A 13,153-nucleotide genomic window follows, 5' to 3' on the forward strand; every position below is an offset into this window, starting at 1 on the left:
ATTACCTAATTGGAATTTCCTATCTAAGCTTGAATACTATATAATAAACTGACATTCTACATACCTGTTTGTACTGGTTTGTCATATGGGTATGTGACCAGCACTGAACCACCATCTAAAGCAACAGAAAGGCTGAAGTCCTGTTTTTGAATCAAATTTTCAATGATGGCTTTAGTCTCAGGCTGGGAGGCATTATCTAAAAAACATAAAAGTCGAATATAAAATATCAAGTATTAAAATTTTAGTATGAATAGCTAATAAAATATTCTGTACATGAACACAATCAGCAGCTAATTTAAAAAAATCTGTATATAAATACTTTATTACTCCACAAGCCACTATCTCAACAGCATAAAAGATACACTCTAGAAGGCAGATTATCTTGAGTTTTATACACTTCAAAGGTTAACGATCTAAGGAAATTTAAGAAAATTCTTATCGGACACAAAAAGCGATGGATATGTCCTCTTTTAAAAAATAATATCGAGAATATATAACCTATCTTTGAAAGAAAATAAAGTTTTCAGAAATCAGAATGTTTTCCATAGTGCTATTTGCAAGAGCAAAAAATTAGAAAGAAACTAAATGTCCATTAGTAGGAAAATTGTTGAATAAACTAGACTGTTAACAGCATACTAAGATGTCATTAATAAGAATATGTTAGAGATCTATAAGTATTGAAATGGAAAGATATCAGTGATATACTCAGTGAAAAAAGTTGCAGAACAATATGTATAGTTGATGATCCTATTTAAGTCAATAAGAAAGACTCCATCAAATCAATATACACATACACCATGTGTGTGCACGTGTGTACATGTGTATACATGTATATGGGGGATAGAGAGAGAAAATATACCTATCTGTATGGCTAGTGATGGAACCCCTCCAATATTATTGATTGAATTTCTAAGAAAAAACTTGAATTACTTTTACAAATGATAAAGGAGAAAAATTTGACAAGTTTCTAGCTTGTCATTTATACTTTTTATGTACAACCTAGAACGAAAGTAACCCCATTACTCATCTACACAATCTATCAATCTCCTAGTAAAGAAAAATAAGATTATCTGCAAAGTACTTTAATGGCCTAAAAATTAGGCTTACTTGTGAAGTCTGTATCCAAGTCTTTGCCATGAGCATTTGTTTGTCCTCTCTTTGAAGTACAGTCTTTCTCTTGTGCCCTCTCTCGCCCATCTGGATTTAGAGAAGGGACAATCACAATTCTAGTCCTGTCAACCAGCTAAAACAGAAAGAGAAATCAGTTAGCTCTATGTGGAATCCTAAGATACCCTCCCATGCCTCAAACAGAAAGTCTTTCTTGTTTTAAACAGACTTAAAAGGTAGGACTAAAAATAGACAGATAGATAGAAAATTATAGATAGAAAATTCTCTCTTGCTCCAAATAAATTTAAAAAGAAATGAAAAATTATTACACAACTAATATTCCTAGAAACCTCCTGATGACTTACAAAGGGGTCAGAAACCACTGCCTGCAGGCTAAGTCCAGCCAGCTGCTTGCTATTGTAAATAAAGTTTTATTGGCACACTACCACGCCCATTCATATGACTGTTTTTGTGCTGCAATGGCAGACTTGAATAGTTGCAACACAGAACAGCTGTCCCACAAAGCCTAAAATATATACTATTCATCCCTTTATAGAAAACGTTTGCTGACCACTGGCTAAAACCAATAATAATAGACTATATTTTCCAGATTAGAAACTGAAATTCGTAGTCTAACAAACATCAGTGTATGTCTGGAAACAATGAGACAGAAAAGTTGAAATCAGCAAGAAAAATGAAGTAGATATTTGTCTTCCTCATAATAATTTCTCCTCTGGATAATCCATAGGCATCAATACCTACATATGCAGCATTAACTAAATTCTGATATACTTCATCCTATATATTTCTGATAGTAAATCAGAATAAATGATGCCTGGCTTATTTATTCTGTTAAAATAGTCTATAGATTGAAAATATTGGAGACCCTACATTCATTGGTTCTTAACTTTCTCCCCTGGGAGAGAGATTTTTTTCTAAAATGTACATGCTTGGGCTTTGCTACAGGTCTCTGGGTATGTGTATATTTTCTTGAACTTGCCAGATAATTCTGACCCTTACTTATCTCGAAACAAATGGCAATCTAGAGTAAGATTACTAGCTCAAGCCTAATTAGACCAGTGAGGCAAATTCTCATAAACTAGAAGTTTTGAAATTCCTGGTAGGTATTTTACCTAGGACATATAGTCTCTTATAACCAAAGTATCAGTAGGTAGCAATATGGCCAAATAGTAGAATAACCTGAGGAGCTTTTATTTATTTATTTATTTATTATTTATTTATTTAAAGATTTTATTTATTTATTTGTTTGTTTGAGAGAGAGAGATAGCAAGAGAAAGAGCATGAGCAGGGCAGAAAGGGAGAAGCAGGCTCCCGGCTGAGCAGGGAGCACGATGTGGGACTCGATCCCAGGACCCTGGGATCACGACCTAAGCCAAAGGCAGACACTTAACCAACTGAGCCACCCAGACGCCCCCTAAGGAGCTTTTAAAGGAATACTGATGTCTTTGGGGATGGGGCCCAGGCATTGGTATTTTTAAAAACTTCCCAAATGTTTTTAATGTGTAGCCAGGTTTGAGAACCAGTATCCTAGATACTCTCTCATTATTTAAGGAAAGAACAAAAAAATGTCCTTGGGATACTCCTTACAACTCACATTAAGTAATCAATACAATTTGCTTTGCTGAAAATGGTAAAATAATTTTTGGCCAAGTCTGATTTAAGTTCATCTCCCCTAATCCCATAGGTGCTTTCTGATCCTAATCATGACATAAATTCTTCCCAAATTTCTTTTAGGGGAGGCAGTATGGTAAAACAAAACAGCATAGACTTTACAGTGAGACCCGCTTGGGTTTAAATCTCAGTTTTACCACATACTAGCTGTGTGACCTCCTGTAAGTTATCAAATATCTCTGCCTCAGTTTTTACATCTATAAAATGAAGATAACATAAATTGAGGATTAAATTATGATACATGTAAAGTACTTGGTGTAAGCACTTGACACACAGTAGGTATTAAACAAATATTAGTTCCTTTCCCCTTTCCTAAAGTCTATATAGACAGTGCCAATTAGTGAGTACTCTAGAAGGATGCACACTCTCTCCTTCCTTTCTCTAAGACAACACAGAACTAGGTTACTCAATCATAAGTGACCAATCCTCTGGATCAAAGTTCTTTTCTGTAGTCATGGGTGGCTAAAGCAGACAATGCCATATTGCTTTTCCTAAAATCTCTTAGCAGCCAAGATGTCCAATAATTCTGAACTCCTTAAATGAAAAGAAAAACTATTTGTCTTCCACCTCATTTTCAATATAGTATCCTAATTATAAGTAACTAGCAATGGAAATCCCTCAAGTTATAATGTACAGAATGGTTAGTAAAGACTGGAAGAGTAATTTGACTATTAAATAAAGGAGTAAAGGATTGAATGCAAATCTTTAGTACTTTTTCTTCTATGCCTCTTAATTACACACAAAGAAATATAACAGAAAGACACTATTAACAATGAGTATAGACAAAGACGGTCCGTTTTTAAAGTGGTAATGCATTAAAAGTGCCTCTGTGTAAAATCCAACAGGAAACAGTAAGCTCTAGGCCCAACGTGGGGCTTGAACTCACAACCCGGAGATCAAGAGTTATAGGTTCTACCGACTAAGCCAGCCAGGCGCCCCTAAAAAATTTTTAATGGTGCATTCATCTCAGTGTGTGACTGAGCTTCTTCCTTCTAAAGCATGTCAAAACAGGCTCTTCTCTTACTTGAGTAACAGCTGGGTTCTTTTTGTAGTTTAGGCAGAGAAATTCTGCCAGAGCCAAAAGTAGTTCAGTTCCAACTGGAGCATTTCCATGGATACCAGCAACAAAACGGATCTTTGGTTCTTCGGGCTCAGATATGTTGGGCTTATTGGAGATTTCGAGGGACCAAATCTGACGATATTCAGAGCTCTGTCCCAAACTTTCAAAAATCAGAAACAAAAAGTCAGAAGTAATCGAGCATTATGTTAATGTTGACGTACAGATTTTTAAAAAAGACATGAAAACAAACATAAAAAGCCTTTAAAAGTCTTTAAAGAATGAATCATTGTGTCCGAAAATTAGTTTTCCTTGGCCAAAGAAAATCAAATACAAGTGAGATATTATCAGATTTAGGAAAGAGTATGATGGGGTTCACCGTTCCTCCAAATTCAGTCATTCTCATACCATCTTCACAATATTTGCCCTACCTTCTATAATCTTAATACTACTACTTGGCTAACATATGTTTTTTAAATTAATTCACTTAAATTTTTTATTATGGAAGAATTTATATACACACAAATGTACAGAACCTTACTTTCTAAATGTAAATTAATTTACATAAATAAGATACTTTATACTTTACTATAAATGTAATAATAGTATTGCAGCAAAAATCATTTAAAGTGTTGTGCTTGCCCAAGAGCTCTGAGCTTAAGGCCCATTTTCTTTGATACAAAGGGATATTTCCAAGAGTTATATAGAAAAAAATATTAGCATTAAATTGAGAAGGGTTAATAGAATAGAAAAATTATTGTTTTCCCATGGTTCTATTCAATGATACTTAGTGCCCATTGGTGGACCACCTAAAACTGTCTTGTGTCTCACCACTGGCAGGTGTTGCATTTTGGGGGAAAATACTTAACTAAAAAGTGCATCTTGAGTTGGAAGGTTAAAAAAACTTAAATGAACTAAGTAATGGATAGCAAAAATAATGTCCAATTTTTCGTTTACTTTAAAATAAGAAAGTCTATAAGCTCTATACGGCACTAAGATGGACAATATTAAAACCTGAATTGGGCAGAAATATTCAAGAATCAGTTGAGGAAGAGTATTGCCAAAGGAGATATCACTCTTTGCATCTAGTAACATCATAAACCAGTATTTGAGAAGCTAAATGTACTGGTAATATTAGAAGGACCAATGAAGGAAAATGAAGTAAAAATGTCAAAGGCTAGAAAATGTTCATTAGGTATGTGGTAGAGAACTAAAATACAAAGCTCAGGGAAAAATGCAGAGTAAAGCCCACAATACGCAGACAATAGGAATCAACAAATGAAGAAAATTATTTTCGAGTAACTGCAACAAGACCTAAAGAAGATTTACAATCAGGGGAAGTGAGGCAGAGCAGCCACAGAAAGTGAAGACAGTCAGCATCAGTTTTACTTAAGCCAGTACTGCATATTTTTCCAGGACCCTCAATCCCATACTGTCCCTAAGTCTTTGGGGAATAGCAACTGTCAATAGAGACTAGAGTACAGAAAATGACAGAAACCAGGCTTCCTTTTCATTTTGAAAAAAAAGAATGATCCCTGACAGGTGAGCTCTCAGTTCCAAATCTGTCCCTTGCCCTCAGCAAAATAAAACAAACTAAGTAACAGTCAGGACATGAATATGCAGCTGAGAAGTGGAGAGCGTTTTTAATTCAGTCAAAATAATCATCAGGGAGAGTAATTTTACATTTCCAGGAGGCACAGACCATCCATTGCTAATCTAACAAGTAATTCTCCTCCAATGTTCCTCATAAAATTCTCCAGAGTCAGTGTTAGAAAGATCTCTAAGCAATATCTGTTTCAAAATAAGTAAACTCCAATTCTCTCTATATGCAGCTCCCAAATAAATTACAAGAACCATTCAACATGGCTTATGTTGAATGTAACTTCTTAAAAAAAAAAGGAAAGAAAGAAAAGCAGCGAGAGGGTGGTACTTACTTGGTGAGATTTGTGATGTGTGGGTAGTTCATCACAAGTCCTCTCAGAAACTCTGATAAGTCTTTGTATGAATGGTATCGATAAAGAGCCAGATTTGAGGAGGACCGTAACATGAGGCCTTCCAAACCGTTCTCAGCCGAAAGGTCTTTAATTAAAGTTTCAAACTCTTTAGTAGTTGGATCACTGACATCATCAGTGTTGGTGCTATCCCCCTTTCCTTTCTTTGATTCATTGCTTGAATCCGCTGAAGATCGAACAAGGGTGAAGTTGACCTGAATAGCACCCTCACTCTTCACAGTCACATTCTTGGTAACCGGATTATACCTGTAATAAAGGAGAGATCAGAGCCAGGCTTCTGCAGTGGGAATACCCAGGCCTTGGGGAAACAGAAGTCTGCAGAGGATACGTGAATCCTTGAGATAAATACTCTGAGAGTCAAATATGTAACTTTGTGATAATTTATTATTAGTTTTAAACATTAATTAACAAAAAACAGACATGGGTAGACTGTAAAATGTGAATGAATTTTTAAGATTAAGTATATGACTACAAAAGAAGTTCATACTTGCAGTAAATACCCCATGTCTCCTGGAATCTGAGTTCACTTGTCTGTCATCAGAGTGTATGGCTGGAAAAATTTGAGAGGTACTAACTTAGGACATTATCTACCAAATGCATGATTCCTAGCCTATTTTTCAGATATCTTGCTGTTTGTTTGTTTTTTTTAACGATTTTATTTATTTATTTGACAGACAGAGAAAGATAGCAAGAGAGGGAACACAAGCAGGGGGAATGGGAGAGGGAGAAGCAGACCTCCCACTGAGCAGGGAGCCCGACACGGGGCTCGATCCCAGGACCCCAGGACCATGACCTGAGCCGAAGGCAGATGCTTAACGACTAAGCCACCCGGGCGCCCCTTGTTTTTCTAATATTATGCCAAAATGGAAGAAAAACAGAAAAGATCTCATTTCTCATTAGTTGAAGTTCTAATCCATCCATTTTACAGACCATTAGATATTTGAAATCATTTTTTTTTAAAAAGGTAGCAGTAACTATAAATGTTTTCATGTACTTACCCTTACTTCAATTTAATGTCCAAACTAACTCTTCAGAAATAAGATAGCCAGTAAGGGGAGGGGAAAATATCCACTGTTAACATCTACACTTATTAAAACACAAAAAAGAAAACTACAAGAGGGTAAAAATGGTAAGTTTCAAATTAAACAGGTGTTTTGTAAAGGATGGGGAAAATAAAGAAAATTAAGTTTTTTCCAAAGAAAAAGTCGTAAGTTCATTTTCTCTTTTTGAGTAAATATGTCTTTGTAGAAATAAACTTATAAAAAAAGATGAAAATTACCTTTCTTAGAGAATTAGAAATAAGAAAGAAAATTTCACCACAACAATACCTCAACATAATAAAGGCCATATATGAAAAACCCACAACTAACATCATACTCAATGGTGAAAAGCGGCGAACTTTTCCTCTAAAATCAGGAACAAGACAAGGATGTCCACTCTTGCCACTTTTATTCAACATACTACTAGAAGTCCTAGCCACAGCAATCAATCAATCAAACAAACAAAAGAAATAAGAGGCATCCATATTGGTAAAGAAGTTAAACTGTCACTACTTGCAGATAACATGATATTGTACGTAGATATTCCTAAAGGCTACCCCAAAATCTACCAGAAGTAATGAATGAATTCAGAAAGTTGCAGGATACAAAATACCCAGAAATCAGTAGCATTTCTATACATTAATAACAATATAGCAGAAAGAGAAATTAAGAAAATAAGTCCATTTACAATTGCACCCAAAAGAATAAAACTTAACCAAAGATGTAAAAGACCTTTACTCTGAAAACTATAAAACACTGATGAAAGATACTGAAGATGACACAAATTGAAAGATATTCCATGCTCATGGATTGGAAGAATATTGTTAAAATGTCCATTCTACCTAAAGCACTCTACAAATTAAAAACATTTTTTCAGGCGCCTGGGTGGCTCAGTTGGTTAAGCGACTGCCTTCGGCTCAGGTCATGATCCTGGAGTCCCGGGATCAAGTCCCACATCAGGCTCTCTGCTCAGCAGGGAGTCTGCTTCTCCCTCTGACCCTCCTCCCTCTCATGCTCTCTGTCTCTCATTGTCTCTCTCACAAATAAATAAAATCTTAAAAAAAAAAACAAAAAACAAAACATTTTTTCAATTCAATGCAGTCCCTATCAAAATACTAACAGCAGGGGCGCCTGGGTGGCTCAGATGGTTAAGCATCTGCCTTCGGCTCAGGTCATGATCTCAGGGTCCTGGGATCGAGCCCCATGTTGGGCTCCCCGCTCAGTGGGGAGTCTGTTTCTCCCTCTCCCTCTGCCTCTCCTCCTGCTTATGTTCTCTCTCTCTCTGTCTCAAATGAATAAATAAAAATCTTAAAAAAAAATACCAACAGCATATTTCATAGAACTAGAACAAAGAGTATTAAAATTTGTATGGACCACAAAAGACCCCGAATAGCCAAAGCAATCTTGAAAAAGAAAAACAAAGCTGGAGGCATCACAATTCTAGATTTCAAGGTATACTGCAAAGCTGTTGTAATCAAAACAGTACGGCAGTGGCACAAAAATGGAACAGAATAGAGAGCCCAGAAATAAATCCATACATAGTCAATTAATCTATGACAAAAAAGGGCAAGAATATACAATAGGGAAAAGGTAGTCTCGTCAATAAATGGTGCTGGGAAAACTGGACAGCTACAATGCATAAGAATGAAAATGGACCATTTCCTTATAGCATACACATAAATAAACTCAAAATGGATGAAATACCTAAATGTGAGACCTGAAGCCATAATAGAAATCCTAGAAGAGAACAGAGGTAGTAATTTTTCTTATATTGGCCATAGAAGCATTTTTCTAGATATGTCTCCTAAGACAAAGGAAACAAAAGCAAAAATAAACTATTGGGACTACATCAAAGTAAAATGCTTTTGCACAGTGAAGGAAATCATCAACAAAACAAAAAGGCAACCTACTGAATGAGAGAAGATATTTGCAAATGATATACCCAATAAGGGGTTAATATCCCAAATATATAAAGAACTCTTACAACTTAACACCAAAAAAACCCAAACAATCTGATTAAAAACTGCCATAGGACCTGAATAGACATTTTTCCAGAGAAGACATAGATGGCCAACAGGCACATGAAAAGATGCTCAACATCAAAAATCATAAGGGAAATGCAAATCAAAACACAATGAGATAGCACCTCACACCAGTCAGAATGGATAAAATCAAGAAGACCAGAAAAAACAAGTGTTGAGGAGGTGGAGAAAAAGGAACCCTTTTACACTGCTGGTGGGAAAGTAAATTGGTGCAGCCACTGTGGAAAAATGTATAAAGCTTCCTTGAAAAATTAAAAATACAAATACCCTATGATCCAATAATTCCATTATTGGGCATTTACCCAAAGGAAACAAAAACAGTAAATCGAAAAGATACATGTAACCCTATGTTTATTGCAGCATTATTTACAATGGCCAAGATATGGAAACAACCTAAGTGTCCATCGATAGACTAATGGATAAGGAAGGTGTGGTGTACATACACAGTGGAATACTATGCAGCCATAAAAAAGATGAGATCATGCCACTTGCATGATCTAAGTCCACATGATGGACTTAGAGGGTATTATACTCAGTGAAATAAGTCAGACTGAGAAAGGCAAATACCATATGATTTCACTTAGATACGGAATCTCAGAAAACAAATGAATGAACAAACAAAAAGCAGAAACAGACACATGGTTGCAAGGGGCGTAGGTGGGCAGAATGGGTGAAGGGGAGTGGGAGGTATGGGCTTCCATTTACGGAATGAATAAGTCACAGGGATGAAAGTTATAGAACAGGAAATACAGTCAATGATACTGTAATAGCATTGTATGGTGACCGATACTAGCTGCATTTGTGAACAGAGTGTAACGTATAGACTTGTTGAATCACTAGGCTGTACACCTGAAACTAACATAACATTGGGTGTCAACTATACACATATTAAAAACATTTTTTAAATTAAAAAAGAACGGTTTAGGTGAGGATAGGAAAAAAAAAAGTGTGAGAAAACTTTAAAAAGGAACAAATGTAAAGTGGTGGTATTTATTGGACAACATAACTAGAAGTATGCAGCACAACAGGAGTCCTTTTTTCCCCAACTAACAGGTACTTCCCAGAATTGTTACCAGCTAGTGAAGGAATCACTCACTACAGCTTTACATCTGGACAGGGGGCACAGGACCTGAGAGGAGGAGGCCACTGTTCAAAGGGCAGAATTTCATAGATTTCTTAAATCTGACAGTTTATGTACTCACTTTATCACTGGAGGAGAATCAAATGTGTAACCAGCTCTAAACTTACCAGCATTAAACTCAAGTTTGCTTGACTTTTCTAGGGCTTTATGACAATAATTGTCTAGAATAGAACCATGTTTGTCTTTCCTCAAGCACTTAATATCAAAGTATTCAGTCACTCACCCTCGAGCAGATGCTGTGATTTTGTAAGTTCCTGGAACCAAGAGACGCCAGTAATCTCCAGTTTTGTAGGTAGTCACTGGGTGATTAATTTCAGCAACACTAATCGTGGCATTTAATATACCCCTGCCATCCGTGGCATCTAGGACAAATCCTTTGACACCCTGATGAACCTGGATAAAGTACAAGGATACCCAGATGTCAAAGGTAAAGATCATCATTTAATTACTTTGGGAGCTCTCATATCCAAAATAACAGATTGATAATAAACATGTGGAACAAACAGGAATTTAGAAGTTGAGAGTAAAGCTAAGTAAACACCTACTAAGCAAAATATTTTAGTTTCTGAAAGGCTAATTTTTCATAGCCTAGGTTTGTCTTTATCATGAGGAATATAAATAACACTGTTTAAACTTTAGCACATCTGACAATTTCAGTATATAGGACATTCTACAAGAAAACTGTCCTGTCGGGCGCCTGGGTGGCTCAGTTGGTTAAGCAACTGCCTTTGGCTCAGGTCATGATCCTGAAGTCCCTGGATCGAGTCCCGCTTCGGGCTCCCCGCTCGGCAGGGAGTCTGCTTCTCCCTCTGACCCTCCCCCCTCTCATGTGCTCTCTCTCTCTCAAATAAATAAATAAAATCTTTAAAAAAACAAACAAACAACTGTCCTGTCCTCTTTTTTTTTCCCCCAAAGATTTTATTTATTTATATGACAGAGAGAGAGAGATAGCACAAGTAGGGGGAGCAGGAGAGGGAGATGCTCCCTGCTCAGACCCTGATACAGGGCTCAATCACAGGACCCTGGGATCATGACCTGAGGCATAGGCAGACACTTAACTGACTCAACCACCTACACGCCCCCTGTCCTACCCTCTTTAAATGGGAAATGTCAGGGGTGCCTGGGTGGCTCAGTCAGGTGAGTGTCTGACTCTTGATTTCGGCTCAGATCAAGATCTCAGGATCAAGAGATTGAACCCTGCATCCAGCCCCATTTCAAGCCCCATGTTGGGGCTCCACACTCAGCAGGGAGTCTGCTTGAGATTCTTTTCCTCTGCCCCCCTCCGCTTGCTCGCACTCTCTTTCTCTCAAATAAATAATCTTAAAAAAAATAAAAGGGAAATGTCATTTTTTAAAAAATGGAAGGCCTGTTCCAGATTAAAGTGAGTAAAGAGATGTAATAATCATATGCAATGCATAAACCTTGACTAGATCCTGGTTCTAAAATATAGCTATGAAAAGACATTTTGGATATAACACCCAGTGCAAACAACAAATCATGGAACACTACATCAAAAACTAATGATGTAATGTACGGTGATTAATATAACAATAAAAATTTTTAAAAAATGGGCAGAAGATGGGGGAAGAAAAAGACATTTTGGGGTAAAAGAGAGGGAAATTTGAATGTGGACTAGGTACTAGGTAATATTAGAGAATTACTATTAATTTTCTTTGGTGAGATAATGGCACCTGAAGATGTCGTATAGGAGAATATCCTTATTCTAAAAGATCCATTCCAGGGGTGTCTGGGTGGCTCAGTCAGTTAAGCATCTGACTTGGGTCAGATTATCATCCCAGGGTCTTGGGATTGAGCCCCGCATGGAGCCCTGCATCAGGCTCTGCGCTCAGCAGGGAGTTGGCTTGTCCCTCTGCCCCTCTCCCAACTTGTGCACACTCTCTCAAATAAATAAATGAATTTTTTTTTTAAAGCAAATCACCACCACCCTGTTTAATCATTTTCAACTCCTCCCCACACATACAAATAAACTCATTTTCATCCATGAATTTTCTAGATAAACACACTAAAACATGAATAGGCTGAATTCAGAAGGATGTATTTGAAAATCACTGTGTGAAAACCAAATGTACACACAAAAGTATTCTTGCTCTTGGGAGAAATTTTATACTTCACTCCTGAATAGTTACCTGCTTCATAAACTGGATTAGAGATCTTCGATTCTGTTCCCAAAATTTTGGCAGATCTTTCTCAAATGGGTATTTCACACAACCTAGCTCAATAGTCACTTCAAAGCAATTTGTTTGTAAATAGTTCCAGTCCTGCATACCACCTAACAGATAAAAAATTAAAATCAGTAACTCTGAAGAAGTAGAACTAGATCAGATCCCAAAAAGTAAGCAAAATTCCTAGTAAAAAAGCTAAATCCATCTTTTCTCAGCATTGGTTGAAAAACAATAATATGTTCATTTGAGAGCTCCTTGATGTTTATGGTGCAGGTAAGACACCTGTACTTTCATGTTCAGGAAGAATTCAAGTATAGCTTACCCACTTCTTATTAGCACACCTAAGGTTTTTTGTAATAGCCAGAGATAAAATATAACACTTTCATAAAGTTTTAGTACAATCTCTTTACTCAAAACTCTGAGTGTACCAAATTGAAAAATAGCTGAAAAGGTTATTTGAAGTTTTAAATTATTTAAACAATATTTTTAAAAGAATGGTATTTTCTCAAAATTAAAGAATCAGTAAGAAGCAGCACCATCCAGGGGGACAGAAAATCCATCAAGTTATATGGCCTGGATATTAAAAAATGTTTACCTGGGACATTATACCAACTAGCTCCATTTGTTATTCCATGAGGAAAATATTCATTTGGGTACATATTCTTGCAAGGTCTACCTTGAAACATCTGGGAATTTTCCTGAAAAAAAAAATTAAGAATCTTTACTTATATTTGTTTGCATCACAAGAAGGATAAGGAAAAATAATAAAAGTGGTTACCAATAGGGAGTATGTGGAGGTGGGAATGGGGTGAGTGGAACCATGAGTAGTACTGAATTTTTAAAGATTTTATTTATTTATTTGACAGAGAGAGAGACACA

At 36.4% G+C, this 13,153-nt stretch overlaps 1 protein-coding gene across 1 annotated transcript in view; it reads right to left on the bottom strand.

Moving 5' to 3' along the window:
- The window catches only part of CPD (carboxypeptidase D), a 79,656-nt gene that overhangs the window by 11,777 nt on the left and 54,726 nt on the right, over positions 1–13,153 (bottom strand). Inside the window, exons 9-15 of the mRNA XM_021704578.1 lie at positions 12,870–12,972; positions 12,239–12,381; positions 10,315–10,484; positions 5,791–6,114; positions 3,824–4,019; positions 1,108–1,243; positions 65–196 (exon numbers count right to left, since the gene is read on the bottom strand). Of these exons, the coding sequence (XP_021560253.1) occupies positions 65–196; positions 1,108–1,243; positions 3,824–4,019; positions 5,791–6,114; positions 10,315–10,484; positions 12,239–12,381; positions 12,870–12,972 (1,204 nt within the window). The remainder of the gene's footprint in view (positions 1–64; positions 197–1,107; positions 1,244–3,823; positions 4,020–5,790; positions 6,115–10,314; positions 10,485–12,238; positions 12,382–12,869; positions 12,973–13,153) is intronic.

The sequence above is a fragment of the Neomonachus schauinslandi genome, chromosome 15 (genome assembly GCF_002201575.2).
Source record: "Neomonachus schauinslandi chromosome 15, ASM220157v2, whole genome shotgun sequence".
Taxonomy (NCBI): domain Eukaryota; kingdom Metazoa; phylum Chordata; class Mammalia; order Carnivora; family Phocidae; genus Neomonachus; species Neomonachus schauinslandi.